This window comes from Danio aesculapii, chromosome 13 (assembly GCF_903798145.1).
Source record: "Danio aesculapii chromosome 13, fDanAes4.1, whole genome shotgun sequence".
In the NCBI taxonomy this organism is placed as follows: domain Eukaryota; kingdom Metazoa; phylum Chordata; class Actinopteri; order Cypriniformes; family Danionidae; genus Danio; species Danio aesculapii.
The window spans coordinates 19,751,687-19,771,100 of record NC_079447.1 but is presented as its reverse complement, the minus strand read 5'-3'; the positions used below and the strand labels follow the sequence as shown (position 1 = coordinate 19,771,100).

Sequence of the window (19,414 nt, the reverse complement as noted above, 5' to 3'; positions counted from 1 at the left end):
ATTAATCACTGTAGTTTGCAGAAAGAGAGGTGTGACAGCAATTTCCTTTCAAGCAAACCAGGCAGAAGTTACATTATTGTTTAAAAACTACGTCATCAATATGGTTTTAACAATAGCCTTAAGTTAAAGATCCACATGTAACTATAATGGTCTAGACAAAATCACAAAGAATTGTTAGAGGCCATTGTATTCATGGCTGTAAGATTTTAGCATATTGTAAATATGTTTAGCCTTTAAAGTCGTTATTCAACCCTGATCCTGTAGATAAACTGTCCAGAAGAAATCTGCAACCTTATGATTTATTTAATAACCCATGAAAAATACTATAGTAATTTATATTAAAGATTATAGTGTTTTTAATTCTTAATATAGCCTATTAAAATGAATTATATTGCATATGTAACAGTATGTAATTTTTTTTGAAGCACGCAGAGAGATGCAGAATGTACCGGCCAAGGCCAAAGCCAAAGCCAAGGCCAAAGCCAAAGCCAATGCCAAAGCCAGATACAGTGTAACTCAACAATAAGTTAGAAACTAGAAAAGGCAATTTTTTTCCTAAAACAGAGATTTTTCCTGGAGTTTGGCACAAATTTGAGTGTACATGCACTGAGGGGTACAACTGATAGCTGAGAAGACTCAAACACATTTTCTTACTCACTTTGTGTGTGTGTGTGTGTGTGTTTGGGGGTTGGGGGGGGGGGGGTTGCTTCTCGTGCAAAACTATTACTAATTTTTGCTTTGCTTAAGCCCAGGGGAGACCAAACGATTTTCTATAAAGGGGCTAAAAGCAAACTTGATTGAGGGCTGTGGGCCATATACCAAAGCATATATATTAAATTTGCCATGAGTAATGTCCTAATTTATTCGGTAATATTTAAAAATAACTAGTAAACATTGCTTTAAATCACATTAACTAATGTAGTGTCATTTGTTACATTTAATAATGAACTTAATAGCAGTAAAAACATAAACAATCCCATTTATAACACAATGGAGTTCAATGAGGAATACACTAGTTGAGCAGCTCCTGTCTTTACCTTGATTTGCTCGCAGATATCTTACATTTTAAAAGTCTGAACATTTAATTGAATCATTTAATTTCAGTTTGTAGCTTAACAATAAAACAAAGAAACAAAAGGTTACGTCAAGTTCGGCATTATGATCTCTGTCAAAGGCATTCTTCTCAACCACCTCCCCATCATTCTCCCTGTCTTTTCAGAGGGGATGGTGGGCCAAATCAAAGGTTATTATGGGCCAACTTTGGCCCGCAGGCCCTACTTTGGGCATCTCTGCTCTAACCTTTGTGTAACTGTAAAAGAAAAAAAAAAAACAATAGTTTTTAATTTCTACTACAGTGAACTGTGGTGTAATTTAGTATATGTAGTTGTAGAAAACTAAGCAGGCTACAGTATTGGGGAAATTGTTTTTATTAGGCTACTCTTGTTGTATTACCACAGCAACACAATTACTGCAACAGATTAAGTAACTTACTAGGCTACACTCTCAGAAATAAGGATACACGAGCTGTCACTGGGGTGGTACCTTTTTACATTTGTACTTGAAGGGCCCATATTGGTACCTCAAATGTCTATATTAGTTCCTACAATTTTTAAGAGGAACACTTTTGTACTGTTTAGGTACTAATATGTACCCTTGAGGTATCAATACAAACCTTTTAGGCATAAATTTGTAACTTTTGAAAAGGTACAACCCAAGTGACAGCTCGCGTACCTTTATTTCTGAGAGTGTATAGTATGGTTATTATAAATTACTGTGGTATTTCTTTTTTGTGGGAGTATTTCATGGCCTCCCCAAATTATTTGGATTTATCATCACCTCAATCAGTAATTTAGAAAACAGGTCACAGAGGCTCATTGGTTTTGATTATGTGTAACCTACAGTGAGCACTATTGCAAAGTTAAAAAAAAAAACATTGTTAGGGAATGCATATATGAACAATCATTGAAAAAGGCGCAACTCCCCTCGCAGCTGATTTTAAAGATACCATTGGTTGTGTGAATCACCTTTACAACTAAAAGAAACACTATACGCTACTACGTCATAATCTTAACCAGCATTTGTTGCACATCCTGATAGATTACAAGATGTTTGTTGTTACTGTTTGTTTCTACAACAAAACATACACTTATATACAAATGGAAAATAACGGGAAAAATTATTGTTTTTTTTAACATTTATTGTATAATAGAAAGATACATTGGTACATATCATTTGCAATAATAATTAGATTATTTACAATGGTGCAAAAATTAAAGAGATATCAATAGGTCATCTGATCTGAGGATAGATATATAATAGAGAAAAAATTGAAAGTGAAGAGGGCAAAATAATATGATAATAGCTATTAAGAGATTTAATAGAGTATACATATTAAAGGACGTGCAAATTGAATATGTTTTGAGGGCTTTCTTGTTTAGTGAATCTAGAATTGTAAGTAAATAATTTTAATCTCTTGTATAAATGCTATAAGTACTGGCTTGCAATTTTTAAATTTCTATTAATGAATGTAGAATCTGCACATAAAAAAGGTTTATTATAAAGCAGATGTTAGGATTTGTATAAAATAAATAAATAAATATTTTTGGAGTAACAGAAAAGCTCTGTGAAGTTATAATAGAGATAAATAAGTTAACATCTTGCCAAAATTGGAACACATGGTTGCATGACCAAAATAAGTGAGTTTCAGTGTCAAAAGGAGCATTTTGTATCAAAGTATGATCCAAATCTTTTCTTTAAGAAGTTTTTGACAGGGTAAGTGTTATGTAATAATTTAAAAGACATTTCTTTTACCTTATTAGAAAGGAAAAACTTTTGCTGTATGGACCATATATTTTCCCAGTTTAAATGATCAAAAAGATCGAGGAACAGAGCTCTTATTTTATAGTTTTTATTTTTATTTATAGCAAAACAAATTTCCCCAACCGGCGTATTCACTGGTTCTGGAATGAAAACGATTCCAAGTGATACTGTATTGTTTGGGAAAAATGGGTTTAGATGAGCTGTTTTAGACAGGTGACGTTACAGTGTTGACCAATGAAATCTACAGAGGGGCGGGGTTTTCAGCAACTATCTGAAAACGCCTTCTTCGCTGTCGCGGCGCACATTGAAAGTTTTGGTGAAGGATTTGTACTTTGGACATTGCATAACAGCCTATTATTTGTCTTATTCAGCGACGCCTTACCAGGAAAACGCACATCGGCACAACTGACGATGGGTTTTCAAGACACTGTTCTGCAGACAATTGAAAGCGTCAAGTGAGAAAATCTGTTGAACAAGGAATATAGTTGTGCTAGCGCAGTATCATACTGTTTTGGGCGCAATTAAGCCATTTCCTTCGGCATGCAACGGTATGCCAAGTCATTTCGAGGTCATTGTATCCACTACCAGATTTCTGCAGCTCCTCCAAATTCGTTTAATAACAATTCTATGTGCAATGCAGAATCATTTAGCTCAATATTCGTTATAGCTGTTTGTAGAAATGTGATTGCATGGCATTCATTAATTTATGTGATATAATCGTCAATATGTAATCAAATTAATTTTACTTAAATTGCAGATTACTTTATTAATTTTGATATATTTTAAATAATTCAATATTAAGTTAATTGTTTGTTCTTGAAAAATGCACTTAAGGAACAGTTAAATAATGGTTTCTGAGTTAGTTTACCAAATAACCCATGTTTCTTATTTTACTACGATAGTCCCACTAAACTATATCTTATATGAGACCTGGCCAAAATGGCAGATCAAAGAGTTTTCCAGATATGCTCATATAAAATACAACACTTTAAATGCACAATAGTTAAATACAAAATTATGTCCAACACACAAACGAGCCGCAGATCATAAATTAAACAAGGATGTAATTGTTTCCTTAAGGCTGGTTTTATTTATTAGCCATCACTTGTCCCAAGTGCATGGTGGTAGAACAGTGGATCAGAACCCCTCCTCCCCCTGGCCCTTGAAGGCCTGTTTGAAAAATAAAATTTAATTCAATTCATGTTTATTTCTACAGCAATTTTACTATGTAGATTTTGTCAAAGCAGCTGAACATAGAAGTTCTAGTAAATTGAAACTATGTTAGTCCAGTTTTTAGAGTTGAAGTTTAGTTCAGTTCACAGTGGTTTAAATTTCACTGCTGAAAGCTCAAACACTGAAAAGCAAATCCATCGATGTATAGCTCCACAAGTCCCAAACCAAGCAAGCCAGTGGCAAGGAACAAACTACACCAATAGATGAAAGCGAAGAAAAAAAAAAAACCTCGAGAGAAATCAGGCTCAGTTGGGCATGACCATTTCTCCTCTGGCCAAACTTCTTGTGCAGAGCTGCAGTCTAGGCGCCAGAGGCTGGAGAACACTGGACGTCCATCGTGGAGAACTACAGGTGTGGGTAGGTCATCGGCGGGTGATCAGGCTGGCCTACGGGATCAATGCGAAGACTCGTCTGCCACTGTGGTCTTTCAGGAATTAATCTCTCACTCTCCGCTCCTCCCTGACTTCCACAGCATCAGCTCTGGATACGGCCTGGTCCAGGATTATGGATACCTTGGCATCATTTTTTCACAGGTCTTGGATCGCATCAATAGCGCTGCATAGTCTCTAGGGCCCTCAGGATGAGTATCGCCTGGTGGAAATAGAGAATAGAGAAAATAATTAGTGTAGCTGCTGTATTTAAACAAGATGCGGAAATGAAGTGCTATAAATAAAATTTGTAGTTATATAAGCAAACATGTAAATCATATGAGAGTTTTCTAACAAAATGTCTGGTGCATTAAGACAGGAGGAGTGTGTCCCACAAGTGGTTTGTAAAGTCCACTCACATGCGTGGAGCACACTCATGCATTATACTGTTATGTGATGCATTGTGTGTATGCTTTATTAAAAAAAAGTCTAAAAAGAAATCTAACTCCTCCGGTTTGTGTATTTGCTTACTCAGAAAGTAAATAATACAAATACTCTACAATTATCAACTAAAGATTGGAATAAACTACATATTTTTTTCTCTATTTTGTGTCAATCGAGTCATTGTTAATTTACAAATCAATGTCATAGCCTGTCCTTAGATTTTGGTCATAAAAATAAAAAAGTGCAGTGTATGATGGACACAGACTGTTACTGTATATTTTTTATCTTCAGATTATTATTACATCTATAGCTTGAGGCAGTCAAGCATTTTTGAATTTCTGAAGCAGTTTTAGAACAAATACTGTTTTATTTGTCACAAGTCTCCTGACAGCAAGCGGTCTATTTTTGTAGGAGTCTGTTTTGGGAATAACTTAAAAGGCAAATTTATACTGCTCAGTATGGTGATGCCTACTGTTTAAAAATGTCAGTCGTAAGTCACATAGTGGTTATTCTTTTAAATGTATGGCTTTCTTCACATTTAGAGGGACACTTGGCAACCTTGATCGGTCCAAACTACAGCTTCTGGCACTCTCTTCTGCTGGAGTTGGAGCAATTTTGTGCTATTTGTCATGGAGGAAAGGGCCCAAAACAATACCAATAGGAGACGGCTGGTGGGGAGCTGGACAGAAGCCCTTAACTGAGGACAAAACCATTCACAGATTTGTTGTGAAGACCTCAGTGGAAGAGATAGAGGTGAGTGTATAACCTGACTGAAAATAAGTGCCTAATAAGAGGGAGGACTTTTAAGATAAATAATGGTATGAATCAAAACTTCAACATCAAATGAATAGGTTCAAATGCTAAACATACACTCACTGAACCACTATATATTATTAACTTCTCTGCTTTCTTCAGGATCTGCACAAACGCATTGATCTAACACGTTTCACTGATCCATTGGAGGACAGCAAGTTTAATTATGGATTTAACTCGACTTACCTTAGGCGGGTGGTCTCTTATTGGAGGCACCAGTTCGACTGGGAGAAGCAGGTGAAGGTGATTAACCAGTATCCTCACTTCAAAACCAAAATTGAAGGTGAGCACCTAACACTTTAAGGAGATCCTTTACTCTACTAGATGAAGTTGTAAAAAGCATGCAATTTTCACCTTTCAATTTTCACGTCATGCATTCACTAAATGTGTTTAGGCATATTACAATCTGTTTGTTCACATGTTACTGTCTGTTGGGTTTTTCAGGAATAGACGTGCACTTTGTTCACGTGAGGCCTCTTCAGAAGTCTGGCCAGACGGTTGTTCCTCTCATGATGGTTCATGGCTGGCCTGGTTCTTTCTTTGAGTTTTATGGTATAATACCCTTGCTCACCAAGACCGATTCCAATGTGGTCTTTGAGGTCATCTGTCCCTCCATTCCAGGCTACGGCTACTCTGAAGCACCACATAAAAAAGGTAAGTTTGTCAACATGCAATGGGAAATGTACTGTGATTGTGCATCTGCAACTGTCATAATAGATTTGAATGAATATCTATATTAGCAAGATGTAAGCAGATGACTTCGCTCAAAACAATACAACAGGACAAACATGCTAGCCAACATGATATAAAATTAGTAATATTGAAATAATACATATAGAAACCACAAATCAACACCTGTATTCCATTTCTTTGAGAATGTAAATCATGTCAATTTTTATTTTTTGCAACCACAGGCTGTGCAATGTTGTGGCATCTTGGAAAACACATTATTTTACTGTGAATCATGAAATGTTGACTTTTTCAAGATAGAGGATGCAACAACGTAGCAGGAGTCGGTAAAAGATTCTGATGGTATGATAACCTTTTATAAAAATATCACAGTATTGGGATTACTGCTCTAAAATATGTCATTTTTAACTGTTTCTGTAAAAACAACAAGCCTTTTTTTTGTTTTGAACACAGTATATTTAATTTTAAGAGACATTTAATATATATTTGGAACAGTAAACATGCAGGCTAAATAATTGAAATAAATCATTGACTTTTGCTATCTTTATTAACACAAAAAAACTGATTATTTACAACTTGAAAAGGCATCTTTGGATTTCTTTGCCCCCTCCCCCCCAAAAAAATATATATAGGTGACAAGCTGTTATAATATGCTTAAAGCATTATGTTAATAATATATATAGAATGTAATCAATATAACTTGTCTCTAATACAACAACAAACTCTGTACCGCATTGGATGTCATTCCCTCACTGTAAATGTTAGTGCTCCTGTTTTTTTTCTGCAACCTCGCTGCACACGCATCCTAATTATTTACAAACCGGTAATTCATCTATGTATCACAGGAATAGTATAACAGAAAATTTTAGCCGTTTGACTTTTCCAAACCATGGTAAACATTTAAACCGATTATCATCCCATGCCTAATCACTATACATATCTATTGTCGCACTAACTTAAGGTTGACATTACTAAACAAATTACCTGAATTTATTTTTACAATGGCATACATATAATAATATCAGCATCTGTGATTAGACAGAAAATAGAGAATAGATCTGCTATTGTGGTATTATTTTACATGAAGGATTTAACACCATGGAGGCTGCCCGCATCTTCCTCAAGCTGATGGAAAGACTGGGGTTCAATGAGTTTTACGTGCAGGGAGGAGACTGGGGAGCCTTCATTACAAGCAACATGGCCCAGATGAAACCAGAGTAAGAAACACAAACACATTTAGTATCCTGATAACTATTATTTTGGACCATCATGTCTATAGATTATGTACCCTTTTTTCTATGCCTAAAATATAAAAAAGGTGTCTGTGTTCTCTTTCAAATAAGGTGTGTTCGTGGCCTGCACTTGAACATGGTCATTGCCAGGACAGACAGCACTGCACAGCTCCTCTCCTTGGTCATCGGTCGCTACTTGCCATTCTTGGTGGGCTTCACAAAGGAGGATGTCAGACGACTTTATCCATACATGGAGAAGAATATATTTGACATTTTGAGAGAAACCGGCTATTTACACATTCAAGCCACTAAACCAGACACAGCAGGTAGTGCTTGGCATGTTATGTGTGGGTCATGGCAGAAGATTAACACTTGTATATTAAATATTGTATTCTGTGCATTTTGTCACCCTTGCAGGATGTGGACTGAATGACTCTCCAGTCGGATTGGCTGCCTATATCTTGGAGAAGTTCTCCTCTTGGACAAATTTGGAAAACAGAGACTTGGAGGATGGAGGTTTAGAGAGGTGAACATGGATTAATTACATATAAAGTGCAATTATTTTAGCTGATTACTGTATTTTTTCAGCCCTGGCCTAATGGTTGAACTTAAGATTCAAAGGTCACAGGTTCGAATGCTGGGTCTGGCAGGGGTGGTATGTTGGGTACTGAATAACTAGCACTCTTTTGCAGGATTTTCCAAAAATTTATAGTGATAATTAAAAGAAAACCAAGTATATGAAATATTATGTTATATAGATAATACATTCATTCATTGATTCATTTTCTTTTTGGCTTAGTCCCTTTATTAAACTGGGGTTGCCATAGTGAATGAATGAATTTTCTACTTATCCAGCATATGTTTTATGCAGCGGATGCCCTTCCAGCTGCAACCCATCACTGGGAAATGGATAATACAATAGAGTTATTATATAAATAACAGTGTCTTTAGTCACTTTCATTAATGGAATGCATCCTTGCTAAATAAAATTATTAGTTTGAAAAAACAACAACTTACCAACTTTAGAATGTTGTATATTCTACATTGGACATCCATCCATTACTGAACTTGACGGCTTAATCTTGGTTTTAGTTCAGCTTTTTTAAAAGTGTTTTTTCCTCACATACTGTTCCATTGTAGAAAGTTCAACCTTGACAATCTGCTTACAAACGTCATGATCTACTGGACCACATGCTCCATCATTCCCTCAATGCGTTTCTACAAAGAGAACCTGAAGAAAGACTTCAAGACAAGGGTTGACAGAGTGTAAGTTCCACAAAATCTTTGTTGTGACCGGAATTGATTGGCTATTAATTAGACACTTGCTCTTAAAAGGTTAGTTTAATAAAAAAAAATGTATTATGTTATAAATGAGTCACCCTCAAGTTGTTTCAATCCCTTGATAGTTTTTCAAACCAAAAATTGAGATATTTTATATGAAATATAAGATCTTTCTGACCCTCCATATCGCAAGTTTAATGGTCCTGAGATGGTTAAAGTCCAGAACATAAACATAAATGACATAAACATTGTTAAAACATTCAGTGGTTCAAATATAATCATACAATATTGCAAGAAAACAATGATATGCCAAATTTGTTAACTACAGTCATCTTTACATATCAAAGGTGGCACAGGAACTAAACCTGAAGCTGTATGAATTTACATAAATGTGCATTTATGAAGATCGATTAATGCAGCGCAGTGTCTTTACGCTGAATTCTGAGCAGACACAGACCTATTTTAGTGCCACCATAAATTGACTGTCTAAAGATTATTCCATCGGTGTGTTCCAAACAAGATTTATTGGCCTCCGAAGGGCACCTTGGAGTGAAAAATCATGGCCGCCATATTGAAGTGTCATTCAAAACCAAAGTGATCAAAACTGGCCACTTAAAGGACCATTTGAAGTGGAGGATTTTGTAAAATACAACTGATAGACACTTCAGGAAATTATCCTTTGAGCAGGGAAACTTGTCACACACTGCACTCAATTCAGAAGGGCTCATCCCTATGCCCTAATCACTTTAGAGGGACCCTCCGAAGGGATTAGGGCATAGGAATGAGCCATTCAGAATAGAATCCACTCTTTATATTCTCTTCTGCGACAGGTCGTTTACAGGTGACATTACCATTAGATTTAGCAGTACAACATGCAAGCATTGCCCTTAGAAACGCATACCTTTATAGAGAGCTATGGTCCTAATATATTATAAGTCTAGAAAATTAACCAAAAACATTGTCCTCGCAAAACATATGAAGCTCCAAGAACACATTTGTGCAACATAATTTGCTAATGAGATTAAAGGAACTTGCAAATTTCATCTAAAATATCTTAATTTATGGTCCAATGATGAATGAAGGTCTCAGGGGTTTGGAACAACATGAGTGAATTATTAATAAGAGAATCTTTGTTTTTGGGGAAACTAGTTCTTTAATACTGATCTGATTTTTCTACGTAAAAAACAAATTGCAGGGTTAACACACTTCTTGAAAGTACTTTAGAATTTCAGACATTTGGATTCATAGCCTGGAAAGTACTTAAAAACAAACATCGCTTCTTGAAAGTGCTTAACTTTGAAATGAAATGTATGGTGTTATTTTAGCAGTTGTACTGTGCTTCTGTAAAAAAACAGAACTAAAAACATGATAGATTCTTCACTTAAAAATCTACATTTAAATATTGTACAAGAACTATGAGAAATTTTTACAAACGTCCTTTGAACAAGTTTAAAATAGTTAACATTTCAAAACATGATCATTACTTTTTAATGTAAATATTAAGTGTAAGTGAATGTTAAGTACAATAAGGACTTTCATGGCTTTAAAAAAAAAAAAGTGCTTAATTTGAAAATAATGGTGCTTTTGAAAAGTCCTTGAATGAGAGCAGTCCTTGAGTGGGAAACCTGCAATTGTTTTTGGTTATTTCAGAAATAACTACAATAGTTTTTCATGTTTCCCATAAAGGACAAGTATCCATGTGCCGACTGGCCTGGCTGCCTTTCCTGATGAGCTACTCCACTGTCCTCAAGCCTGGGCCAGCTCACGCTTTTCAGATGTGCGTTCCTTCACTTACATGCCCCGAGGAGGACACTTTGCTGCCTTTGAGGAACCGCAGCTCCTGGCTCAAGACATCATTCACTTTGCGGAGAAAGTGGAGAGCAAAAGCCACAAGTAACAGCTTTATTTTAGCATCATAAGAAAACTAATGCACTGCTCTGTTCAAATATGGAAGTATTAGTAAACAGTTTACCTACAATGTTTTTCAATGAACCAAATGAAGTTAAAGAATTTCTGAGTTTTTTTTTTTTGCATGATGCGTTGTACGTAAAACCTGTTACTCTGTTCTGTTCCACTGAGTAACCATATCTGAAGCTTCAACGCTAACATCTACCTGCTCAAGACAAGTTTAGTTTCAACATGCATTTCAATATACATGCTACAATCACCAGTTTGTATCATTTCAAAGATTTAATGAACCCCGACCTCAATGTTCTTTTGTAAGTGAATGGCAATAAAACAATGATTACAATGATATAGCACCACATGAAAAGTGTTCAATTGCATTATTTTGCATATACTGACAGAATTAAAGAACCTACGTAAGACATAATTCATTTTAAGTGAATTCCAAGCATGTACATTCATCAGTTAGCAAAAACTGCCATTTAGCAGATGGGTTTAATTCATCGCAATATAAAAGAAAGTACAATTGCTTTTGGAGTGAGTAGCAGCCTGTTAAACATTAGAAAACCACCGATGTGTTCTGTAAAATTAAACGTGTAAAAAAATATAGATGGATTAGCTGATGACAATGTAAACATAAGATAAATAAAATGAGGTTTTAAAATGTTAAAATTCACACAGAAATCCTGAATGAAGCTTAAAAAAAATACAACAGCCCATTTACTTTTTTGGCCAGTCATCTGGTGATCCCTGACAATGGAGTGAACTGTATTCCAACATTCCCTGAAATCTGTTATTCTTTATTCCCTCATCATTTACAGAAGCCTTTAACAGTGACAGGGGCCTGAAACCATATATAATCCTCCAGGTCTGTTTTTGGCAGCTCAGCGGCGAGAGACAAATCACTGGCTATAGAGATGACTTGCCTTTTTACTTTTGTGGGAACTTTAAAATCCACTCTTGGTTTAAACCCCGTCACGCCACAATCCCGGTGACCCAGAGCCAAGACCGTGGTGGTCATAAGACGCACAGACTTGGCATCCGACAGCAGGTCAGCCACAAACAGCGTGCGGAAAATCTGCCTTAGACAGGTTGAAGTCCTTAAGCTGTTTTCCCCGGCCCCGACGGCCACCGCTTCCATGTTGACCTCATACAGCTCTGTAGGAAGGACAGTGGATCCACCCAGCAGGAAAAGCACACGGGGAACTCGACTAAGAGAGAACAGAGCCTCAAGGTGGGCCAACACATCATCCAGTTCCTGCAACATCTTTTGGCATCGACGCCAATCCAAACCCCCTGACGTCTTTGCAGACCGCTGCTTTATAATGTCCTGTGAATGTGAGAAAGAAGTCAGTTAAAGTGAAATATGTCTTTCATTCTCAGCAGGACTGCATTTATCTGATCAAAAATGTATGTAAAGTAGAAATACTGTGAAACTTTAAAGACAAATGAGCATTTTTTTTTTCATAAAAAGTGGCTCCCTGATGCCCTCTGAAGGCTGTTTTGGTTTCTCTTGATATAATCCTGTTAGGATGGTTAAGACTATTAGATTCTTGGCCATCCTTGTCTAAATGCTATTATGTTATTGCTAGAGTGATGGTAATTTAACAAATAAAGGGCTTTGAGCATTTAGATCAGAGATACCCAAACTAGGGCCCGTTAACCTTTCATTTGGACAAGGGAGGCAGAATATTGGGGTAATGCCTTTAATGCATATTGTCGTTTCTAATTTTAAAGTAATCTATTGTTTTTTGATTCATTGTTAAGCTACAAAAACATATTTCCATTAAATGTATAAATTAAATGTTGTGAATTAATCAGATTTTTATAATGAACATACTGTTGCTCGACGGATTGAGCACAATTCAGAAGTCATCTGTGAGCAAATCAAGGAATAGGCAGGTGGAGATTGGCAAACTCCATTGTGTTATAAATTGAATTCTTATGTTTTTTTAAATTTTATTATAGGTTCATTATAAAATGTAAAACAACATATATAATGCATTAGTTAATTAAAAAAAAATTTATATATATATATATATATAAATAAATATAAATTAATTAGTTGATTTAAAGTAATGTTTTCTATTTATTTTGAAATAAATTAGGAAATTATCCATGGCAACTGTAATACAGTTTGATATATTTACCTTCGGCTAAATCAAGTTTGGTTTTTGGCCCTTCATAAGCAAAAACACACCCCTGATTTAGATTCTGTGCTCTAGCTAAAAGGCCTGCTTTTCTGTCAGAAAACTACTTTTTCTGTCATTCAGTAAATGACATCTTGTCTGTTGATCAGGGCGATAATTCTCAAAAGGAAAAAATAAGATTCAGAATTAAAGGAAAATCTTGAAAATGTGTACAATTCAAACATTAAAGGTATACAGTAGTTTGTTTTTTGGCATTTTTGCTTTTTTTATTATTTGACAGGAGAGGGGGGTAGGATCAGGAAAGGTCCACAAGCCAGGATTTAAACTCGGGACACCTGGAGCGCTGCCACACCATATATCGATACACTAACCACTGGGCTATTGTGCTTACAGGATACAGTAGATGAACCAAAAATAAAACTTTACTCACCCTCAAGTTGTTCCAAACCTTTTTTTTATATATTTTTTGTCTGTCGAACACAAAAGGAGATATAAAAAAAAAAGCTGAAAGCCAGTAACCACTGACTTCCATACTATGAAAAACAAATACTATAGAAAGACAATGGTTACAGGTTTCCAACGTTCTTCAAAATATCTAATTTTGTGTTCAACATAAAAAAATAAAATCAAACTGGTTTGGAACAAAGGGTAAATGATTAAAATGAAACTACATGATGACAATTAACATTTTTGAGTGAACTACCCCTTTAACAATACATTACTGTGATTTCTTCGAATAATAACAGAAAATTATTAATTGAACCATATGGACACAGATGAACCCTTCTGTAATACCTGAGAGGCATTATGCTGCTGTTTCTGAAGGAACACCATTTGGTCGTATGTCATGGGCATCTGTTGGCGCTGGTAAAGGACACATTTCAGAAGCTCGCCAACAAATCTACAGCAACCATCCTGGGTGATGCGTCCGGGGAAGATGACATTCACTCGCCCTTCCTCTCTCGCTCTCCTGAATATTTCCTCATCATCTACACTGTGCTGAGGCACTCCATTTGATTCACAATCCTTAGGACTGCCAGAGGCACTGGCTAAAGCATCGGTCTCCGGACACCCTTGAAATAAAACATTTCAATGGCGTTATTTAGTAAGTAAATTTATAAATGACATTATTTAGTAACTTTATGTAAAACAAAAATTAGATAATTAAAAACTATTGAGATTTTTGAAGCATACAAATTTGTCTTTTTAATTTTTTAATCTTTTTAATTTGTCTTTAAAAATTTTAATTTTTATTATCACATATGCATACAAAAAACTTTGGAAATGGAAAAAGATCAAGTGTGTATATATAACAAGTGTAACAGCTATACATTTTGCTTTCTTTTTACTTGTGCATTAGTATGTGATTTCTAACATTGCGATTTTTTTTATTCTGCGATTATATATTGCGATTTGAATACAATTTCACTAGATGAGTTGAAAAACTATTTGGAAAAAAATTATAATTTTAGATTGATTGAGATGATTAAGTAGGAGAGAGTATAAATTATAATAAACAACCTACAATCATAAATTTAATAAATAAAAAAGATAGAAATGAAATAAACACTGACTTATTGTTTTCCAGAGGAGTCGAAATGTATTCAGGTATACAGTAATTGAATAATCTAATGTAAAAGAATACTGCATAGTCTTCATTTTATAACAATTCAATAAAATTAATCGTTGTTATTTTTTTACATTTACAAACGGTAAATATTCTTATGCCTGAATGCTTTTAAAACCCTCATACAGTCACAGGCTTAAAAAAAACACTCCAAAAATGATCAATTATGATGACTCAACATTGCGTATACTCACGATGTGACTATTGCAAATTTTCACATTTAGGCAGAGCTGGTATAAGTTTCTGATGGTATGATAACCTTGGATAAAATGATCACAGTTTCATGGTATTGTGATTACTGCTCTAAAATAAGTTTTAAAATAACTTTTCCCCCTATTGAACAATACATTTAATTTTAGGAAACATAAGATAAAATTAAATATTATTAAATACAAGGTAAAATTAAAATAAATCATCACCTTCTACTATTTTCATTAGCTTCAAAAACAAACATTTCTTTGCAATACTTAATAAAACACTTAAAAAAACTAAATTTACCTTAGGGAGTTAGAAACGGTATAACAGAATGTTTTTGTGGTTTTAATACCATGATTTTTCCAAACCACGGTAAACCTTGAAACCGGTTATCGTCCCATGCCTTTTCACATTGCGATATCGATGCTGAAACAATATATTGTGCAGCCCTAATGTCAACTGTTTTTATACTTTTGAGAAAACAAATACTAACATAGACATTGTTTACCATATTTTACAGAATTGTTACATTACAGACAAATGTAATGTAATTGTAATGTAATTCTGTGTAACTACATATTATAAAAAGAGGACTATCGTCAGGTATATTTCGATGAATCTGATATAATTGATAAATAAATAAATTATAAGGCCAAAAAATATTCCTAATATTTACGAATATTATTCTTAAAATACTTCTTAATTGTAATTTACATTTTTTTAAATAACGTTTTACTTTTTCTTACAAGTCACTAAGCCTTAACCCTGTGTATAATGTTGTTTTTTTACTAATACATAGATTTTTATGATAACATTTTGTACGATCACTTAATCTCTTTACACATCACATACACACGTCAGAATAAATGGTTTATTGTTACAGAAATAGATGTTACACTGAATGATTACCAAACATTGTTTCACCCACATCTTGACAAAGTTTTTTAACTTTTTCAATTTTTATTGAGGCTAAATATGTCTTCACATGCACGTATCAAAACTTGAAGACTCTGTTGAAGACTTCTTAAGTGAAACTTCAAACCATCTTTTTATCTATCAGTATATATGACTTTTATTCATAATTATTATTGGTTTGATGAGCTAGCACAAATGAGACTAGCACAAACAGGAAATCAAGCCATTTGCCACTTACCTACATCATCACGCTCGTCACCTCTATGGTCTGTTCTTGTATGTGTGGAGCCATTTCTGTTCTCTTGATCTTCTGATGGGTTTAAATGCGCCACACAAACACTATCTAATTCAGACTCTCTAATTTTGTCCTGTAGGCATACATTTTTCACTTCAGACTCAGCGCAAGATTCAGGATCGTCGACATAGCACAAAATGTTCCTTTCCGTTTTTCCATCAGATGAAGGTCTCGATTCTTCTTCATGAGGAGTGCATTGATTGCCGTGAATAAGCGTGTTACTGCAGTTGTTGTTAGAGGTTTCGTTGGTGTTGTTGTGTTTGATGACAGTCATGTTTTCACACTCAAACTGTCCCTTCTTGGATCCCTCTTCCATTTCTTCTGTTTGAATTTACCCACCGGGCACAGCATCATGGGAAACTCGATAACCGGAAACAAGAAGAAATGCTATAAGAGTCCCTCTCTTCCATAGGTTCCCCCCTACTTTTCTATCTTATTTTATAAAACAAAATCGGGTAAAAGTTCGTGGTAAAGCATGGGGATTCATATTTATTTTATTGAAGTGTGTTTAGAAATAACCAGGCAAATACTACACTTTTTTTCCGAGCAAAGCGGCTCTCTATCGTCCTCTAAAGGCTTTTCCATGTCAAGACTCACATTCTTCCAAATGCCATTGTTACTGCTATATTGATGATACTTTAAAAACAAAGGAGGTGGGGCACAAAGTAACACTTTTTGGTTTTGGCCAAATATCGAACAAAGTAATGGGATTAGACAATTCATATTTTTTTACCAACAACACAAGCCTCTCCTAAAAATGAGGACTGAAAGTATGACCATGGTTATATAAAGTAGGACCATGACTATGGTTTCTGTGCAGTATTGCCAAAAGTTCCAGGAGTAAAAATTTTTACTATTTACCTGCGGGGCAAGTTGTAACAGTCAGAGGGTTAGTTGTAACGTGCTTAAAAAGGCAGATATCATACAATTACTTTAAATCCAGTTTACTTTAAATAGTAGCTATATTTCCTCAGTACTTGGCTCAATTTTTAAATTCCACATAGCACAGTATGTTTATTTATTTATTTATTTATTTATTTATTTATCTATTGGATAAACACATTTGGATTTATTTGCATTATTGCCCATTTATCCATTAATATACAATAAATGTATTTGCACTATTAGCAATAAGATAATTTTTTTTCTATTAAAAAATATTTTCTATTAAAAAACATTTTAATATAAAAAGTTCTCAACATTACACTCAAAATTCAAAAAGCAGTCACTATGTGTATTTTACATCTTTCAAGATGGTTCCATCTTTTAACCTAGAAAATTGTGATCACAACAATATAAGATTTTACTTGCATACCTTCACAGATTTTTTGTAAATAAAAAAAATTGACTATTATAAAAATACTTTTATGCTACAAAATTGGTTTCTTCTGTGCTACTATAGAAGTTATTTTACAATTTAGACAGAGCATGGATTTTGACCAGTCGTCAAAATAATAACAAAACAGACATTCGACTCATAATTAATCATATTTATGAATTCTGTTGCCATACATTTCTATTTTTTTTCTGCTAAAATATAATTTAAGTATGGTAAATATATTTTGTAACTGTGAATCTAAAAATAAATTAATATTCAATATTTAAAAAATAAATTCTGTAAGCGAATATATTTTTAATACAGTTGCTCTTCATTGTTTAGGATTTCAGCAGTGATATTTACATTATATTAATTGAACTGAACTTCAAGTGAACTGAAGCAGTTTCAATTTAATAGAACTTAATTTGTGTTAAGATGCTTTGACACAATCTACATTGTAAAATTGCTATAGAAATAAAGATGTACTGAAATAATTTCAGCCTTCATTTACCAAAATATATTTTATTTCAGTTTAAATCAAAAGGGGGCAGCACGGTGGCACAGTTTTGAATTGCATGTTCTCCCAATGTTGGTGTGGGTTTTCTCCAGGTGCTCTGTTTTTCCTTACAGTCCAAAAACTTGCGGTATAGGTGAATTGAATAAACTAAATTGGCCATAGTGTATGAGTGTTTGTATGAATGTGAGAGTGTATGGGTGTTTCCCAGTACTGGTTTGTGGCTGGAAGGGCATCTGCTGCGTAAAACATATGCCGGCATACTTGGCAGTTCATTCTGCTGTGGTGACCTCAGAGACATGAACTGAACGGGACTAATCTAAACTGAACTGAACTTAAGCTCTGAAAATTTAACTACAGTTTCAATTCACTATAATCTTCAATGTGAAGCTGCTTTGACACAATCTACATTGTAAAAGCGCTATACAAATATTGATGAATTTAATTAAACTAAGCCGAAGGAAAATGTAATGGATGAACTCAAAAGAAGTTATTTTGAAAAATGTTAGAAACCTGTAACCATTAACTTCCGTAGTAGTAAAAACAAAATTGACTATAGAAGTCAATGGTAGGCCTCCATGTTTCCAATTTTTTTCAAAATAACATTTTGTTTTCAGCAGAAAAAAAGAAACTCATAAAGGTTTATGACAAGTGAAGGGCCAGTTAATGATGACATAATTTTCAATTTTGGTTAAACTATCCCTTTAAAATGGCAAGAAAATATATTATGTACAACTATTCAGCCATTTCCGATGGGTTCAGCTTTTTAGTATGTTTCAAAAGTATGTTCTTTGCTGTACATCTATTAGACATTAAAATAAAGATGTTCTTCTACTGTTACATATTATTATATGGTAAGGGACTAAGCCAAAAAGAAAATGAATGAATGAATGAACATTATATGGTTTATATTATTATGTTATTCTTATAAAATAATAAGCCACTTAAAAACATATATTTTTATTTGTAAATTTAAAAAAAAAAATCTACTTGGGCAACACGGTGGCTCAGTGGTTAGCACTGTGGCCTTACAGCAAGAAGGTCACTGGTTCGAGTCCCAGCTGGGTCATTCCACAGTGGCGACTCCTGATGAATAAAGAGAAGGAAAATGAATGAATAAATGAATTAAAAATAGTATACTTACATAGATTATTAGGATAATGATTGGACAGACAGACAGACAGACAGACAGACAGACAGACAGACAGACAGACAGACAGACAGACAGACAGACAGACAGACAGACAGACAGACAGACAGACAGACAGACAGACAGACAGATAGATAGATAGATAGATAGATAGATAGATAGATAGAAAGAACTAGGGGGAATGATGGTTTGTTCAACCTGCATACAACTAAACAAACCTATCAAATTTGCAGTCCATTCCCGCATTACTACCACGCACAGAGCTCCAGATCCTCCACTCTCTCCCCGCGGTTGCTACCCTACCAACCCTACAACGCTTTTGACGCTCAACCTAGCCCGCACGTCGAGCGTCGGCTCGTTTTATCTGACTGCCGCATGAAACTATTCAATCACAATAACACTTCCGCGTACAAACGGACCAATCGCCGCGCGCCATTTTCAACGCAGCCCCCACGGTTTGGCGT

The 19,414-nt window shown here is 34.7% G+C and overlaps 2 protein-coding genes across 3 annotated transcripts; one reads left to right on the top strand and one right to left on the bottom strand.

The window, feature by feature from the left end:
* The first annotated feature begins 3,100 nt into the window (after window positions 1-3,100).
* ephx5 (epoxide hydrolase 5) lies at window positions 3,101-10,792 on the top strand. Of its 2 annotated transcripts, XM_056470839.1 has the most exons (10): window positions 3,101-3,275; window positions 4,345-4,586; window positions 5,408-5,618; window positions 5,781-5,961; window positions 6,123-6,332; window positions 7,456-7,585; window positions 7,712-7,926; window positions 8,018-8,126; window positions 8,741-8,866; window positions 10,568-10,792. In XM_056470839.1, exons 2-10 carry the CDS (start codon window positions 4,558-4,560, stop codon window positions 10,776-10,778), a joined length of 1,422 nt encoding a protein of 473 aa, XP_056326814.1. In that variant the 5' UTR covers window positions 3,101-3,275; window positions 4,345-4,557; the 3' UTR covers window positions 10,779-10,792. The 2 variants fall into 2 exon arrangements, with proteins under 2 accessions (XP_056326814.1, XP_056326813.1); XM_056470838.1 differs by lacking the exon at window positions 4,345-4,586.
* Window positions 10,793-11,597: 805 nt separating this feature from the next.
* Window positions 11,598-19,242, bottom strand: mad2l1bp (MAD2L1 binding protein). The gene is made up of 4 exons (XM_056470840.1): window positions 19,169-19,242; window positions 15,912-16,289; window positions 13,732-14,009; window positions 11,598-12,116 (listed from the first exon to the last, which is right to left on the bottom strand). Exons 1-4 carry the CDS (start codon window positions 19,194-19,196, stop codon window positions 11,598-11,600), a joined length of 1,203 nt encoding a protein of 400 aa, XP_056326815.1. The 5' UTR covers window positions 19,197-19,242.
* Between the last annotated feature and the right edge of the window lie 172 nt (window positions 19,243-19,414).

What these genes read in the sequence shown, in the direction of transcription:
- mad2l1bp (XM_056470840.1), bottom strand. Translation starts at nt 19,196, where the DNA reads ATGCGGGAATGGACTGCAAATTTGATAG. An exon ending in TGACGAGCGTGATGATGTAG is followed by an intron (nt 14,010 to 15,911) that starts GTAAGTGGCAAA and finishes TTTTATTTCAAG; the next exon opens with GGTGTCCGGAGACCGATGCT. An exon ending in AGCAGCATAATGCCTCTCAG is followed by an intron (nt 12,117 to 13,731) that starts GTATTACAGAAG and finishes TCACATTCACAG; the next exon opens with GACATTATAAAGCAGCGGTC.
- ephx5 (XM_056470838.1), top strand. Translation starts at nt 3,232, where the DNA reads ATGGGTTTTCAAGACACTGTTCTGCAGACAATTGAAAGCGTCAA. An exon ending in TGAAGCACCACATAAAAAAG is followed by an intron (nt 6,333 to 7,455) that starts GTAAGTTTGTCA and finishes TTTTACATGAAG; the next exon opens with GATTTAACACCATGGAGGCT. An exon ending in AAGACAAGGGTTGACAGAGT is followed by an intron (nt 8,867 to 10,567) that starts GTAAGTTCCACA and finishes TTTCCCATAAAG; the next exon opens with GACAAGTATCCATGTGCCGA.